This window comes from Panthera tigris, chromosome D3, assembly GCF_018350195.1.
Source record: "Panthera tigris isolate Pti1 chromosome D3, P.tigris_Pti1_mat1.1, whole genome shotgun sequence".
NCBI classification, from domain to species: Eukaryota; Metazoa; Chordata; class Mammalia; order Carnivora; family Felidae; genus Panthera; species Panthera tigris.
Window position 1 is genome coordinate 53,170,689 of NC_056671.1, and position 18,211 is coordinate 53,188,899.

General features: G+C 42.1%; 1 protein-coding gene across 8 annotated transcripts in view; it reads right to left on the bottom strand.

Moving 5' to 3' along the window:
- B4GALT6 (beta-1,4-galactosyltransferase 6) overlaps window positions 1-18,211 on the bottom strand; it is a 98,303-nt gene that overhangs the window by 56,205 nt on the left and 23,887 nt on the right. For 6 of the 8 annotated variants that reach the window (XR_006209864.1, XM_042962043.1, XM_007093057.3 and 3 more), the window contains exon 3: window positions 11,964-12,077. Coding sequence is in view for 6 of the 8 variants with exons in the window: in XM_042962043.1 (XP_042817977.1) it covers window positions 11,964-12,077 (114 nt within the window). In the remaining 2 variants the exon portion in view is untranslated. Of the gene's footprint in view, window positions 1-11,963; window positions 12,078-13,635; window positions 13,688-18,211 lie in introns of all 8 variants that reach the window. The other 2 variants (XM_042962048.1, XM_042962046.1) reach the window with 1 other exon arrangement.

Here is an 18,211-nt window from a genome sequence, read left to right on the forward strand (position 1 = left end):
GACCACCGGCCCACCTGGAAGGCAAATGTCATTACCGCTTGGAATGTCCCAGCCCTGGCACCAGGATCTGGGCTCCCAAACTCTGACCTCTGAGAGTAGAAGCTGCCAAGGCCTCTGCCCTAGGGACCCAGCAACTCCCCAGAGCTTGTCTCTCTTCTGGGAGGGACAATTACCCATACAGTTCCCTAATTATCCACTAGGACACACAAAATAGACAATCCTCCTATTCAAGTCTTCTGACAGTCTTAAATATTTTTTATACAATAGGCAGAAATCACAGCTTATTTTGAGGGCTGCTAGAATTGCCAGACATCTTACCAGGCTCAACAAAGGCTGTTCCCGAGTTAGTGGCCTACGAAGCTAATATATTGATCCTGCCCCCATCTGACCAGCAAAAGGCTCTCCCTGTACGCCCCTGTGGCTTGCCTGACCTCTGTCCATGGTGCTCAACTGCTCTCATGCAGGACATTTTGCAGTACACTATGTGATGCTTGGCAGGAGCCCCCACCGCCTTTTATAATCCTCCGTATCTGCCCAGGAACCAACACCACATGGATGCTTATGATCTACACCCTGTCCCAAGGAGAACCACTCCTGTGGCCTTGGGCCTCAATGCCCAACCATCCAGGAGGGACTTCCAACTTACTTTAGCTTCCCTGATTAAGCAGTTAGTGTCCACTGTGGGTGCAATGCCCTGGGGCTGTCATAGATACGTGGCTCTCCATATGTGCACTTCTTCCCTCAACCTCCAATGCATTTGCCTCCGCGCCAGCCCCCACGAGTCCTGTCTATTCCTACCAGTGTACTTCAGTCTCCCTGGAGCTACCCTTACACATCGCTGAACAGGACCCGCCAATCCGTATCTCTGCCCCCTCACGTGAAAAGCATACAGTATTCAACCCCATTATATTGGGCACAGGTCTGCTGTTATCCCTCACTGGGACTGGGCTAGCTGCCACCCCACTAGGCACACGACAACAAATTATTAAGATAAACAGCAACCTGTCAGCCACCCTGCCAAACACACTGGACTGTTACACCAAAGCCCAGCCCTGAAGCAGCAGACAGTTTTGGATAACCGTTTAGTTTTAGATTATCTACTGGCCAGGGAAGAAGCTATATGTGCTGTAAAGGGCCCGTCTGCTGCATGAATATTAATAATTCTGGAAACATTCAGACACATTTACAAAAGATAGCCCAACAGGTATATGTATTCCATCATCTTACCCAGGTTTTTAATCAAATACCTACCTTAACCTTATCCAAGGGCTTTGGTTTATTTTCTTTGCTGGACCTCAACAAATGGAGAGGGTCATTACAAACAGCATTTCCAATTGTTGTCTATAGATATTGCTGACTGGCATTTTTGCTTTGCTTAGGTGCTTCATGTGCTGGATGACCAAAACCCTGCCAGTGGCTTGTAATACCTCCACTGTTCAGATAGTGCCTATGATTTTCCCTAAAGATTAATGCCTAGGCATCACGGGGTCAGTTGTGATGAGAAAAACAACCATTGTTCTTCTGCAAAAACAACTTTGTTTTTCTGAGTTGCTGCCTAGGCATTTCACACTATGATAACCCTGCTCACACCCAGAGTCTGTCACTTAGATAAGGACTTGAGTTTAGGATTTCCGCCATAAATTTCTGCTTTGCTTTTGTCAGGGCATCTTTTAAAATAATCACTTAGAGTTAAGCCCACCAAAAAGTTAAGTGACCTCTGTCCCAACCATCCTATAAGTGATAGGTGTCGGCTACCTTTCTCTATCTCCTGCTCATTCAACCTGGAACAGAAGACTGCCCTTCTCCCAGCTCACTGAGCCCCCCTGCTTCTGGAATCTGTCATTAAACCCTATGACTCTGTTTCCTGTGTATGGGTGTACTGAAACTGTAACTCCAGTCAAAATGACTGCCTGAATTTCATTTCCCCAAAAGTGGGAGCTCAGATGCTGAGGGACTACCTGCCTACCCCAAGTGAATGGCTTGTGCTAACCTCATCCAGCGGGTCATAATCTGCATATTCCTTTTTTTTTTTTTAATGTTTACTTATTTATTTGAGAGAGAGAGAGAGAGAGAGAGAGAGAGAATCCCAAGCAAGCTCCATGCTGTCAGCACAGAGCCCGATGTGGGCTGTGATCTCAGCCACGAACCCTGAGATCATGATCTGAGCTAAGATCAAGAGTTAGACGCTTAAATGACTGAGCCACTCAGGCGCCCCTAATCTGCATATTCTTAATTCAATACACCAGCTCACTTCTCAACACAAGGTGTTAGGGGAAAGATGCCATGCACAGAAAGTGAAGGGAAAAGGGAACATTACAGAGAATGGCCGGGAAGAGGTGACATGGTTTCCAAACGATCCTCAGTAGAAAAACATCTCTCAGGGAGACTTGGGGTCCTCCCACCACTGCACCCACTGAAGTGACTGTCACCTCCTTTACATACTGGATGTCCCCTTGAGGTTTCACTCAAAGAAGCATTCCAGTGCTTTAAAACCAGAAGAGGATAAAACTTTCTCTACGTGTAAAAACATAAGCAATCAGCCAGACTAGCCCCCCTTTACTTCACTTGTTGAGATGCCAAGGGCAACTGAAGAAAAAGGACCCGCTGAACTCCACAGAGAACCCCCAATCTTCACTCAGCACCTGTGCTAACCTGAGCTTTTCCAGTGAGAACGTATGCTCTCTCCCCAGTTAGAAATTAAAAAGTCAGGGCGCCTGGGTGGCTCAGTCGGTTAAGCGGTTTAGCGTCCAACTCTTGATTTCGACTGAGGTCATGATCTAGCAGTTCATGGGATCGAGCCCCATGTCGGGCTCTGCATTGGCAGCATGGGGCCTACTTGGGATTCTCTCTCTCTCCCTCTCCTCTGCCCCACCCCTACACATGCTTTCTCTCCCTGTCTCTCAAAACAAATAAATAAACATTTTTTTTAAATAAAAAAGAAATTAAAAAGTCAAAAATATAGTCTCTGAAATCAATTTATCCAGCAGTGCCACCAATCAGCACACAAATGTAAATAACGTAATCTATCAAATCTTGATTTTCACTATTTGGAAGGTGGAACTGGATGGAGTTAAAAGGAAAGAGCAGAACTCGGTGCCTGAATAGAATCGGGGCTGCCAGTTCGCGAGAGGGTCAGGTCAAGTGGAAGAACAAAAGTCAGTTGTAAGCTACCCATCAGTCCTGTCAACAAAGCCTGATGCCAAACTACTTCTGTTATGTGTTGAGAAAAACTTAGTTGCATCACTGGTTATATATGGTATTTACTATAATTTTCTAATGCTGAATTAGCAAGACATGTGACAATGCCACCCAGTTTGGAAACCTAAATGGGTCTGGGGTCCGTTAGTGTGCAGGCCCAAACCACATGCTCATGGTAGTGTGGCCTACAACATATCACGTGACATGACTTAGGATATTACTTTTTCTATTAAAACATAATTCTTAAAATAATAGTCAATGCATATGAATTACCTATATTTACATTTTCTTACATTTCAAGTAAAATGTAAGGCATATTATCTCTAGCCAGAGAGTTGCTTTCTCTAAAAATCCACAGCTTCCTGTGACTGAGTTCAGGGCCTATATCTATTTTTTGGTATCTAAAGCCTAATTCTGGATACTCTGATTTTTATCACCACTTTGCCCTCAGGGTTTCAAATGGCCGGGAAGATCTGAAGAAACCCAAAGATCTGATTGACAGTGCTGAGAAAGACATGAATTTCCCGAAGAAATATCCCATCAGGTGAATTCCTCTCCAAAGTCAAAAAATGGATTGTTATGTTAAGATACACATTCTCTCCCACTCCCCCTGGGCTGCTGCCTGAGCACACACAGCTCAAGGCTAAACAGCTACATCAGGCATCACACCCCCCTAGTCATCCACTGCCTCCTTTGAGGCCAACACTAGAAACTGCCTATTCCCAATAGGGAACTACTTAGGCTTCTCAACTTCTGGAATTTTATGCCTACTTACACAGACGATTTCTTACTCAACTACTCCTGAAGTGACCAAATCTAAGTATTCTAAACACAGAGTGGTTTTTAGCCACACATCACCAATGCAAAGTGCAATGCCTGGACACTGGATGGATGGATGGATGGATGGATGGATGGATGGATGAATGGGTAGGAATGGCAAAGCTGGCCATGTCCAATCTTGTCTCACCTCTCTTCCTGCTTCTTTCCTACTTTATTTCCACCCCTTGGCTCTACCAGGTACTAAAATATGCCTGTAAGCCATTTGTGCAACAGGTGTCCCACACGTAAATGACCCAAAATAACAGCCTCCATATAGCCCAAGTTCTCATCTCCTAATACTGGTCACAACACACAGCTCTTAACACCCAATTTCTTCCCTTGCTTATAGTTTTCTCTCACTTTACTCTGAATGACTACCTGAACCTCCAGTTAACAGTCTTTGCTTTTTGTCCTCACCTTTCCCTCATAAACCACCCAATGAACCTTTGGTCCCCCCTTGAAAGCCCCGCAGCCTTTATCACGTCTTCCAAACTGTTTTCTTAGTCCCCAGCTATTGATAAACTGACCATCTCCTTTAGTGTCATAATCCACAACTATTATTGTATTTCCTCAACTCTGAGACACGCACTGACTTATGTTTTCGCATCCTGACACAGGGACACACCCTACAACGTGTGCATTTCATGTACTGCTTCTTTCTTGTTCCCAAAAAGCTGTTATGAAATTTATAATGTATCTTGTCAAGAAAATATGGTATATCATATACTCCTCCCGTGATTTCAAATGTTTCCTGGAACCATTTCATTGCCAAGAAGCTTCCATATACTGTACTTCAGTGTCTTCCCTAGAATACCACCCTACCCCTCATCTTAAATGAAAACGTGTTCTCCCTTTCAAACTGTGCCAAATGCTTGCTTTCCTAGGTCTACAATCTTGGAGCCAGGGATAAAAGAAAGTATTCTGCAGACTTACAGCTACACTCTACACACACACACACACACACACACACACACACACTTACTTCCTTCTTTCATGAATTCACCTCCTTTGAAGTTTGTGATTTTTAATTGTACCACCTTCAAATATCCAGCCTTGTTTACTGACCAGGAGGTACTCTCCCCTCCCCTGTATATCTATCTTTCTTTCTTTCTTTCTTTCTTTCTTTCTTTCTTTCTTTAGTACATCATCCTTATAAACTCTGACCTGTATTCATACCTTAAGCATCACCATTACCTAGGAGGACTGGCAGTGTCAGAATTGAAAGCCAGTCAGCTCTGGCTTAAATTTCACTCTGCTATATCCTCATTTGCCCAGTCTATCTGGTCTTCTAATAAGCAGCTCAGTAATTTTGGTCACGTGGCTAAGAATCACGAGGCATAGCTGTTTAGAATGAAGGTTACTGGACCCATTCTCAAAGCTCCTATGTCAGTAGACACCCCTGAATCATGTTTGTGGCCACACAGCTGGACATGAACACATTTCAGTTGCGGGAACTGCCCACCACTGAGTCCCGCCTTCCTGGCCAACCTCTCATACGTATATGGCCTCCCACTTTATCAGGAACACTGAAGTAATAGGCATGAACCCCCCTAACTTTCTCCACCTCATCTCCCAATGAACTATATATACTCTTGCCTCAGGGGAGAAGAGGTTCTTGCTTTCCAAGGCTAATTCCTTGACTTGAACCTACTTCTGTTTCCTGTAAACTTCTCCAGAATCTGGCTCCATGGATACTTCCCTTCTGCTTCCTTGTATTTACCATCTCGAGAGTCTCTCTGGAATTCCCCAAAACTTGCTCAAGTCCATATCTTCCTAAAGAGTTCTTCCCTTGCCCCCACCTCCTCCAGATACCTTCCTCCATTCTACTTCCCTTTCCCACCACACTTTTTTTTTTAACCAACAAGTTTTTATATCCCTCTGAGTCACTTCTCTGGACAGTGTCTTTTGCACCCTACCCTACCCCTCTACTGAGACTGCATTTGGTGTCGCCTCTGTTTTCTCTATGCCACACTCAATGGCTTGTCACAGGTCTTCATTCCATCTGCTTTGAGGTATGTCACAAGACAGAACATTCTCTCCTCAAAACTGTGTCCTCATTAGCCTCTGGGACACTGCTCCCTGACTCCTTCATGTCCCTGACAGTTCTCTCTTCTGCTACTGACTACCCGTTGCCCCCACAAGTGCCAGTATTCTCCAGGGACCCACCCTTAGCATTCCCGTCTCACTTCCTCTGTTTCTAGCCCAGATCTCTCTGATGAAATTCAGACCCCAAATTAACTCTCCTGAGCTTTAAACAAGGCCCAAGTCTAACTTCCTCATTAACTTCCTTATTCTCCAAATGTGATGTTTATCCTGCATTACTTGTTTCAGTTAGCAATCACCAAGCCAGAAACTTGCTCATTAACCCTGATCCCTTGGTTGGCCACCACATCTAGCCGATGGCACCCTAGGGCTTCTTTTTGGTGCCTTGTCCTCTCTCCAATGCCACAGACTCGGCATATGCTCTTGTCATTCCTCTTGGCCCAGGCAGAAAGCTCCTTGCTGGTCTTCCACGTTCTAGTATTTTCCCATTTTCATCCATTTTTCCACTTCTCATCAGAATAGTCTTTCTGAATACCATCTTAGTCACACTACTCATCTGCTTAGAGCAGTGGTCTTTGTTCATTTTGTTTTATCCTTTTTTGCCCCAGACCCTTTGAAAACTGTACACTCATCCTAGAGATAGGCACACAGGCCACAAATCAACCCTTTGCATATATGCTCAAGGGCCCTGCTCCCTCTGAGGCCTATCTCATGGATGCCCGGGGACTCCTGGAACCCACATGGCCTTCAAGGCCCCTCCCCTCCCTGTCCAGCCTCACTTCCCACCCTGGTCACAACAGACCACCCTCCATTCTCACAGAACCCTTCAGGCTCTGACACTGTTACCTCAGCTACTAGTGAACTATCTTGCAAGAGCCAGTTACAATGTCCCCTCTCACTGACATCTCCCTTTTCCTTTTCGAATGAACCATAGGTTCCCTTTCATCACATAATAACCCATTCATAGTGAGGACGCTGCTTTTCTGTGAGCGTGTTACCTGCTCTGGCTGTTAGACACAGGGCCATTCAGCTTCGTGTCTCCTCTGCCTGCCCCTGTGAACAACCCAAGGCCACTACATGTGCAGCCACGGTTCACTCGAAAATGGTTCCCATCTCTTTTTACAGTACACATGTGCATGATGGTTTGTCATAGTACATATTCTTTGAGCTTCTCTAAAGTGTACTTATCTTGTCCCTTTCTCCTGATTTTCATTTGAGTTATTGAAATTCATCTCAAAAAGTCCTTATAGCTTTTGTTATATTCCTAAGTCTAGCAACTATAGCAATTACCAAGGTTAAACCATAAAGGGAAATATTCCACAAACAGTAAGGACAAAATATATGAAAGTTACTGGAAATGTATTCTGTTCGAAGAATTAAAAGATAGGAAAACTCCAGGCAAGTCTACCTTCATTTTAATGCGAAGTACACAAATGACATTTTCCCCACTCTGCTTCACTCACAAAAATCAAACCATCCACGCTAAGCACTTGTTATTTTTTAGGTCTGGAAAAAGTGAAATTTCTACTTTACTTTGTTAGCAAGGAGAGTCTCACATAAATTTAAGAAAGCTGAAAATGGATTAGCCCTCTGGAGGATCTATAAATACTAACAGTGACAAAGAAGTCACTCATATTGTATAAATAACACACAGTAAAACAGATTTTACAGGGGCGCCTGGGTGGCTCAGTCGGTTAAGCGTCCAACTTCAGCTCAGGTCACGATCTTGCGGTCTGTGGGTTCGAGCCCTGCATCAGGCTCTGGGCTGATGGCTCAGAGCCTGGAGCCTGCTTCCGATTCTGTGTCTCCCTCTCTCTCTGCCCCTCCCCCGTTCATGCTCTGTCTCTCTCTGTCTCAAAAATAAATAAACGTTAAAAAAAAAATTAAAAAAAAAATTAAAAAAAAACAGATTTTACAGGGGCGCCTAGGTGGCTCAGTTGGTTAAACGTCTGACTTTGGCTCAGGTCATGATCTCATGATCTTTGAGTTCAAGCCCCGCATCGGGCTCTGTGCTGACAGCTCAGAGCCTGGAGCCTGCTTCAGATCCTGTGTCTCCCTCTCTCTCTGCCCCTCCCCCACTCATGCTCTGTCTCTCTCTGTCTCAGAAATAAACAAACATTAAAAAAAAATTATAAAATAGATTTTATGGTATAATTGACTGAATGTAAAATATTGCTGAAATCCATGAAATCCATTTTATCTAAATTCCAGCTGGAAAAGCCACAAGTTTATCTCTATGGTAATCCAGTGCTGGCAGTCCCATTGCTCCACTAGAGAAAAATAAAAAAGAAGCTACAGCTAGATAATCAAACACACCAATGTTAAGCCTCAACTTCACTTTTGGTGAAAATTACAGGAAAATTAAGTATCATTCATACTTGGACAGTTTTCATCAAAGTAGATCTTCTCCCTACACGGACTTCGTTTAACTATTATTTAGGGAGATACTGCATTCAATTATTTTGTGCAATATTATAAAAAGATTTTACACTTAGGTATTTTGGTATGCCATTCTCTATTATCAATGGGAAATAATCCTGTGAAGTTAAAAAAAAAATAGGGATACATAGGTAAGTATAAAACCCCTTAACTCCACCCATTTCTCCCAGGTTTCTCATTCCCTTGATCATCACAACGTGTAGCTCCATCAAAGCAGTGAGGAAGAAAGAGAATATCAAACTAATGTCTATCAAGCTTAAAGCACTGCACTTCTTTTTATCCTTGCAACACTGTGAAGTTGATACAATACTCCCTAGTTTACAGATAGGTAAAGTGAGGCTCTATTTTGCAGAGGTCACATGACTCAGTGAAGGGGCTCTCCTGGATGGCTCAAGTAAGGCCCTCTTGGAAGAAGCCTCATTATATTGGCTGTTCCCACGGCCCCGTTCTAAGTAGTTATTTGTACATGACCAATCTTCTAACTACGACATGGGGGTGGTGCTGGACCCAAAGCCAGCAGCCCATGAGGAGGCCTTCTGTGAAAAAGGTGGCTCGCCCAACCAGTGTGATCCTCTCTTGTGAAGAAGACTCTGACGGAAGCAGTGATAAGGAGCAGTAGCAGCAGGACATTCAGTGACAGGGCAGTGAGTGCGCAGCAGGCCTGACAGAGTCTCTCAAGCACCACGACAGGGACATCTACAAGTTCTGGGCTGGAGGAGAGCAGTGCTAGTAGGAAGGCCTGGCAGGCAGATGCTTTTAAACAGAGTTTAATTAGTACCCATAAAGCAGTAATTAAGAAAATGGCAACTAAACCGAGAACAGAAAGATTTCCTAAGACTGTAAACCCTTGAATATGCAAATTATGAAAATGAAATTATTATAATCAATATTTCAACAGAACATTACTTAGTGGTTTCAGTACTGCACAGACAAAAACATTCATTTTTAGAAAACCAGGGCTACAATAACAAAGTAATGACAAATACACGGCCACAAAAATCATAGCTTCATTCTCTATTATAAGACAGCAAAGAGACAGGAAGATTCGAGTCAAGTGAGAATCTTTTTTAAAATACCCATGCTCCCTGTCAGATTAATAAAATCACTTAGAGGTTGGGACCAAGAATCACAAAAGTTCCTCAGGCCTGATATAGCCTACTCTAGGCTGGTGGCTAGAGTAGGACGTACTCCAGATTGGTGGCTCTCAAAGTGTGGCCCAAGGATCACCAGCACCCAGGAACCTGTTAGGGATGAAAATTCTCAGACCCCACTCAAGATGTATGGAGTCTGAAACTCCGAATGTGGAGCACAGCAACCTGAATTTTAAGACTATCCAGCTGATTCTGATGCACCCCCAAATTTGAGACCCATGGCCTTAGATGACATTGAAAGGGGACTCTTGATTGTAAATATATAATTTCAATAATTTACCAACGATAAACTTTCAGTTTATAAATATGATAGGCAAAGGCCAATTTCTTCAAGAAAGAATACTTATGTAAAGACATAAAAAACACATTTTGATACTGAGTGCTTTAGAACCCAAGGATAAATAAGCAATTCAAAAGGATATTTATTTAATTTTTTAATTACATAAAAATCAACATATAAGCTTATCTGTACAGATCATGCTTAAAATTGGGGGAGGGGAAACATACAAAGAAAAAAATGCCAAAATGATAGCCCTGCAGCTTCTGAGTGATTATAGTGGGCTTTTAAATGATCATGTACTGTTTTCATAATTTTGAAAAAATATGTATTTTTAAAAATACATATTTTTAAAATACACCATCTTTGTTGCTATCTCATACACAAAAGTTAAGTACAAAATGGTAAAACTATTAGAAGGAAATAAAAGAGTATTTGTACGGCCTTGGAGTAATATAGAAAGCTTTCTTGAGACAGAAAAAGCAAAAACTTTAACACGATTAATACACTTGAAAATATCGTAACTTTAAACTTCTATAAAACAGAAGATTCCATAAACAAAATGAAAAGACAAGCCAAGGACTGTGAAAAGCTGTTATACAATACATACAGCAGACAATAGGTCACTGTTGGAATATATGTAAAGAACTTCCATTAATCAGGACAAAAGCCCAATTAACCAATATGGAATCAATAAAGCACACAACTGAGTGAGTCACAGGAGAGAAAATTCAAAACCACTCACTAACCCATCAAAAGTTACTCAAACCCATTGCTAATGAGAAAAGTGAAAATCCAAACGAGATATCATTTTTTAACAAATTAGAAAATATATTTTTATCACATTAGCAAAAATTTAAAAGTCTATCAATATCAAAATAGTTACATTCATGCTTTGATGTTGAGGATATAAACTGGTACAGCTCCAGGGCACCTGGGTGGTTCAGTTGGTTAAGCGTCAGACTCTTGGTTTCGACTCAGGTCATGATTTCACAGTAAGTGGGACTGAGCCCCGCAATGGGCTCTGTGCTGACAGCAAGGGCCTGCTTGGCATTCTCTCTCTCCCTCTCTCTCTGTCCTTCTCTGCTCACGTGCTCTCTGTCTCTCTCTCTCAAAAATAAATAAGCACTTGAAAAAAATGAAAATAAAAATAAAAATAAACTGGTACAGCTCCTTTGGTGCAAAACCAAGCCAGCCTATGTAGCAACTCCAGTTCTAGGGATGAACCCTCAAGCATATATGTACCACATGCAGAGAAATCTGTACCGTCCTGCTCCCAATAACACTACTTTGTGATAGCAAAAAAGTGGAAACCATGTAAATTTCCATCAGCAGGTAAAAAGGTAAATGAAATGTAGTACCCTTATTCAAACATGTACAATACAGTAATTAAGGAAAATAAGTAGATCTATATGTATCAATGTGGATCGTTCTAAAAAAATTAAGGAAGGGCGCCTGGGTGGCTCAGTCCGACTTCAGCTCAGGTCATGATCTCATGGTTGGTGAGTTTGAGCCCTGAATCGGGCTCTGTGCTGACAGCTCAGAGCCTGAAGCCTACTTCCAATTCTGTCTCCCTCTCTCTCTGCCCCTCCCCCACTCATGCTGGCTCTCTCTCTCTCTCTCTCTCTCTCTCAAATAAATATTTAAAAAAAATTTTTTTTTAATTAAGCAAGCAAATTCTAGAAATAATTGTAATCTTAAGACAATTTATATAAATTCTTAACACCTTTGAGACATTATAACTGTCTACCTATTTCTGTAAAAAAATTTTTTTAAATAACCTGTAAGAACACATATCAAACTCACAATAGAGGTTGCTTCTGGGTAAGCGATAAGCTTTTTCTTCAACTTTTCAATCTCCCTCCCACCCCAAAAAAATGCTTTGTCCAAAAAAGAAATATCACGTAACATGCTACATAACATGAACATTAGCACCCACAGTTAATGATCTGAGCATGGTGTGCTCAAACCATATGATTTGTATTATTTTATTATAACACAAGCAAACAGTTAAGTCAAAATTAGATGACACTTACGCATATAAGGCAGTTTTTCTGGGCAGGGGAGATATGGTGAATATGTGAAGTTTTCCGGAAGATATGTTGTTGTTTGAACAAGATAATCACTTGAATTATTGCCTTCAGGATAATCTTGGAGAGAGAGAAAAAAGTTACAACCAAAAAACTCCCTTTTGCTTTCTTTGCTCCTAGTACGAAATATGTCACTACCACTGTGAGAAGGCCTACAGTATGCAATCTACAGAAGTACTTAAAAGCAATTATCTACAAAGAACCAGAGAAAAGCAAATGCAGCTGCTGTGGCTACTCTCCCATTCACCCTTCACTGCTGCTAGAAAAGACCTCTCAGCATGATTTCCCAAGGGAACTGGGGAAAAGTCTAGAGAGCAGCCTGGCCAGATCTGTGCATACATACAGAGCAGGCTTATCTGTAACCATAGGAGAACACCTGCTCCCATCCCTCCCCCGGCTGAGCAAGATCAAAAGGGAATGTGAAAGTATACCAGGGAATCCTCTCCACCGTCAAATGGCCAAGGGTATCCTGGACAACCACACCGTCACAGCACAATGCTTCTAGTAACCACGGAGCAGAGGGGTGGGAGTACTGTTTTCTCACCACCCCACACTTAAGAAACTGAGATTTACCACTCAAGTTACTTCTGTAATACGGTCCATTTTAAATCTTTTTTTTTTAATTTTTTTTAACATTTATTTATTTTTGAGACAGAGAGAGACAGAGCATGAACGGGGGAGGGGCAGAGAGAGAGGGAGACACCGAATCGGAAGCAGGCTCCAGGCTCTGAGCCATCAGCCCAGAGCCCGACGCGGGGCTCGAACTCACAGACCACGAGATCATGACCTGAGCTGAAGTCAGACGCTTCACCGACTGAGCCACCCACAGGCGCCCCCATTTTAAATCTTTAAATTACTCATTCCCAATAGCAATAGCAGGTTGCAGTCCCTGGGGAGCTGTGAAGCTCTATCTCATGTTAGGTCCATTATTTTTAGATACTGCAAGTTATACAGCATACAGGGAGGGCACTAGTTAGGGTGCCACAGTCAAATGGGGAGTTCAAATCCTTGCTCCAAAATGCCCTAGCTTTGTGGCACAGGGCAAGACAATGTAGTTTCCCACCTGTGCCTACCTCATGTAGCCATTTTCAGGTTTCAGTTAGAGAAATGCTCAGAACAATCTGGAGCCCATATATATACTCACTGACTAGAGCTATGAGTGACTGGTTCAGAGACGTGCATGTGACTTAACCTGGGACAGTAGAACCTTAGGAATTTTGAACTTGGAACCAAAGAGATCATGTTTCGGCCCTTTCTGTAACAAGGTTCTGAGATTCAGGCCTGAGAACCATAACCTCTATGTAAAATGAGGCCAGTCTAAGAGAATGAGACCAACACGCAGTAAGAGACAAGACTCGGAAACAGCTGATTAAACTACTGTCTGTCTCCTAGGTCATAAACCGTGTCCCCACAGGAAATGAAGCTCTAGCAGACACTTTAGGAAAATGCAAAGATATTCTCTCAATCTCCAGTAATCTGCTCTGTTGAAACAGTTATTCCTATCTGAACTGGTCTGCATGAAAAGAGAGAAGAAAGAGGAGAAGAGGCATGTGACTGCAAAAAGAGGCCTGTCTGTCAGTGACCAGCAAGCAAAAGGCGAAAGGTAAAAATCACATACCTCACTAAACTGGAAAAACTAAACCCTCTCACTGTGGAAAAATGGTAGAATCCTGGCAATTGAATATGAATTATATTAGAATAATCAAATACCAAACACCTGCATACTTTTTGCCTAACATAGATATTCACTCATCATCAAAATGAATTTGACAAGGGATGCAGCCCGGGCTCCAGGATGGCACTTCCGAGGAAAGAGACTCTCCCCACCCCCAGGCACACATGCTGAACGGGACCCTGCAGAGGCTGCAAGAGGAGGTATAAGGGGATCTGGTACCAAGGAGAAGACAGAAGCTGGAGGAGAAGGTCCAATTCTAAAGGACTACATGGAAATCCCAGTTATGAATTTGGCAGGGCACGGGGAAGGTTTTAAGGGAAGTGCATTTACTGCCAGGAAACCCCACGATAAGATGTACAACTGCTAAGGCCTATTCCACCAGGAAGCTGGAAAGCCCCAGCGACAGAATCCTCCCAATGCCCCTCTCCAGAAGAGCCCTGGAAAGCACTCAACAAAGAAAATCCTCCAACCCAAAGGGGAGGGGGCGTTTAGTGGACATTAATTGTTTTGTAACCAGGGACACACCAAGAGCATTGAGACCCCTCTAGCAGTCCACACCCTATATGTCCCCCATATATATCTGAATGATTTAAGATACTGAACATAAAAGAAGTGTAAGTCCATTAAAGTTCTGATTCTTTCCTTAAGATTTTTTTTTTAATTTTTTTTTAACGTTTTTATTTATTTTTGAGACAGAGAGAGACAGAGCATGAATGGGGGAGGGTCAGAGAGAGAGAGGGAGACACAGAATCTGAAACAGGCTCCAGGCTCTGAGCTGTCAGCACAGAGCCCGATGCAGGGCTTGAACTCACGAACCGCGATATCATGACCTGAGCCGAAGTCAGACGCTTAACCGACTGAGCCACCCAGGCGCTCCTCCTTAAGATGCTTTTTAAAAAATATATCCAGATATAGATCAAATTTCAAGTTATATTCAAAAAACTTTTCTTCATTTATGGGGACTCGTACTATAGTAGGCATTTACTATACACTATGCATTTGTAGGAGCTAAAAACAGCAGATAAATAAGGTTGTCCCTGGACTTTATGTGTTCAGAAGATTCATTTTCTTATAATCCTGAGGCAGATAAATATTAACATTCTCAAAATTCCCAAGCAATTTCTTCATGTCATGTAGTTAACTTTAAATAAGAGTATTTTCTTATTGTGCATAATTTATTATTTCTTGTTATTAATGTCTGGCTCCTTCTTTTAGCCACTTGCTATGATTCTATAAATCTACATCCAACTCACAGAAGTAATAAGCTCTCTAGACATTTCTGTAAAACAAACTGTTAACGATAGCTCCCCCTGGGAAGCCTGGTGGCAACGGGAGGTCTGGAGGATTGTTTCACTTTTTATTTTAGTGCTAGAATGACTGAGTCTTTCGCAAAGTACCCTTGCATCAGTTTTTAAAGAACCATTAAAAATAAAACAAACCTCAAAGACACACAACAGGAATATATTCACTTCCTTTAAACACAAAGTTTTGGAGCTAAACATGTTATTCTTGGCCACATCATCACAAATGATCATAAGGGTCTCAACTCATTGCCAGACTTACAGAAAAGTCTCCGCACCCCTTGAGTACTGCGTCCAGTGGGACTTATGTCATCCCAATGTATTATGTATAAATCCATCCACTCAACCCATGCCACTAGTCTGAATATCTTTTTTTTGATACCAAATTGCCTTTGATTTCCAGTATCTAATAAAGTATCTACAACATGGTAAAAAATTTACTGTAAATGAACACCTCACAACTGATAATACAGCCAACAATTTAAGCTTTTGGAGGCTATACTGTAATAAACCCACAAAATCATTATTCCCACAAAAGTGTTTAGGTCCATCAAGTAAAACCACTGCTTTCAAAATCAGGAGCAGTTTTAAAAGGTTATGCATGATAGATGCAGTTGAGACTGATCTACCACAACTGCTGTAAAATATAGACATTATTTCATCTAATGAATGGATGGATGAAAACACAATGAGTTCTGGGCCCCCAGCCTTCTTCCTCTCTTCTAGCACCACACCTGAAGGAAAGAGAGACACAGAATGAAAACTGCTGGGCAGGTCCCCTCCTCAGCTCTCATAGGACCTTATGACTAATGGAAAAAGGACCCTCAAGGGCGTAGTTTTTCCCACAAACGGCAGCTTAAAACAGGTACAGAAACTCAGTGAGAGTTCTAGCCTGTTTACCGCTGTTTATGGTGTGTTGCCTGTGGCGTCTCAGACCCTGCATCTATCAAACGAGGAAGTGTGCTGGGTTATTTCTAACAAACCTACCACTTCTAACGCTGCATGACAACTATCCTCTGCTTCGGTAATTATTCACTGATTACATCTTGTTTTCTAAACTTGACTAACTCTGTAGCTATAAGGCAAAGCATCATTTGATCATGAGAGTGTGTAATTTCTTTACAAAAGTATTACATACAGTATGTATTTACATTTGGTGCTTCAGAAAGCCAGGTAAGAGGTTAAAAACCCTTTTCTGAAATCAAATGTGTGCTTAGAAATATCACAATCTATTTGCCATCAAGTGTTAAATTTTAAATGAGCCAGTACATGTTAATCGATTTTCCCCTAGAGTTCAGTTAGCTCTTTGTACACCTATTGGCCATTATCTCCTTTTTGCAGATTATATCTGTATGTCTGTGCAGAAATAAACTGCATTATATTGGTGCACCTGGATGGCTCAGCCGGTTAAGCATCTGACTCTTGATTTCCACTCAGGTCATAGTCTCAAGGTCATGGGATTGAGCCCTGGGTCAGACTCTGTGCTGAGCATGGAGCCTGCTTGGGATTCTCTCTCTCTCTGCCCCTCACCCACTCACACACGCCCGTGCTTGCACGCACACACATGCACACACTCTCTCTCTCTCTCTCTCTCCCAAAATGAATAAACTTAAAAGAAAAGAAATAACAGTATTATAAATAACCATGTATGCTTCCATCTCTCCCAAAAGCCTAGAGATCCTCATACAAAGGGAGGATATTGTTCTTAATGTTGTATCTCCAGTATCTGGTAAAGTACACTAACCATACCAATTGTTCAATATCAGTGAACATGGCAAAAGCCTCATAGTTGCCTTCTCAAACTCCATGTTCTCTTTCTCCTTAGGTAACAGAACCCCAATTTCATTCAAAGCACCAGTGTACCCAGCTCAAAAACTGTAATTTATAGCCTGTTATAACAAAGTCCTGGCCAACGAGATTTAAACAAAGATACCATGTGAAACTTCTGGGAAGTCTCCTTAAAAGGGTCCCTCTGTTCTTCCCTCTTCCTTTCTTCCTTCTTAGTGACCCAAGTACAAATATAAGGACCGGGGCCCTATAACAACCTCAGACTGTAAAACTCTGTGACAGAGCAGAAGATGGAAGGCGTGTGAGGACACTCTCCACCACAGCCACAGATAGCCAACTTCCAGACATAAGAATATAAAGCCTCATGTGCTTAAGCCACTGCAGCCGGGTCTTTCTTATGACCAATCCCGATCTGTAGCTGATACAATGACTGTCCCCAGAGAACAGTGTTACCACCAGTGAAGGAACCATGTGAAAAGTTTTCAAAGGTTAACAAAAGTAAGCCAACTCTTACCAAAGCTGGCATTAGTTGTTGGGTCACTATTGAAAATACGAGATGGAAGGGGCACCTGCGTGGCTCAATCGGTTGAGCGTCCAACTTCGGCCCGGGTCATGATCTCACAGTTTGTGAGTTCGAGCCCTGCGTCGGGCTCTGTGCTGACAGCTCAGAGCCTGGAGCCTGCTTCAGGTTCTGTGTCTCCCTCTCTCTCTGCCCCTCCCCCACTCATACTCTGACTCTCTCTCTCTCTCTCTCAGAAGAAGTAAAATTAAAAAAAAATTTTTTTTAAAAAGAAAGAAAATATGAGATGGTAAAGGGGGAAAGAGGATTTCCCCATTTCTTTCTTGTCTTCCAGTTGTGGGGTCTTGACTCAGTAATAAATTCTCTTAATCAAGCTCAATGTTCTCACATAAAACTTATTCATGCCCCAGGAAAAGAACCTGATCATGCACAGAAGTCCAGCATTCCCTTATACGAATACAGTAACCTAAAGATGCTGAGTATTTCTGTTCAGTGGAGTGAACTTTTAGTGAACACTTTCACAATCAACTTATTCAACCAGAACAAGTCCTAAAGAAGCTTTTATAATGTTTAAACTGCTCCTAACACTGACCTACTACTCAGAAGACCAATTAAAGCAGAAGACCAGTTAACAAGATTTTTACTATACTATTAAAATTCCAAGTACAATGACAGTCTTTCTAAAAGAAATTTCTTTAAAATTAAAAGGGAGAAAACAAGAGTGTTTTGATTTGTGACATCATCAAACAAATCAGGCAAATGGCTAGAATGGATTTCGTAGAAGCACGTGTGAAATTAAATTAAGAATCAATATGATACAGTCTTGAATTTTTTAGAAGGGTAAAACTATTACCCACCTTAACAGACATTTTAAGAAGATCTATGGTTGGAAGATAGGGACTTCCTATTA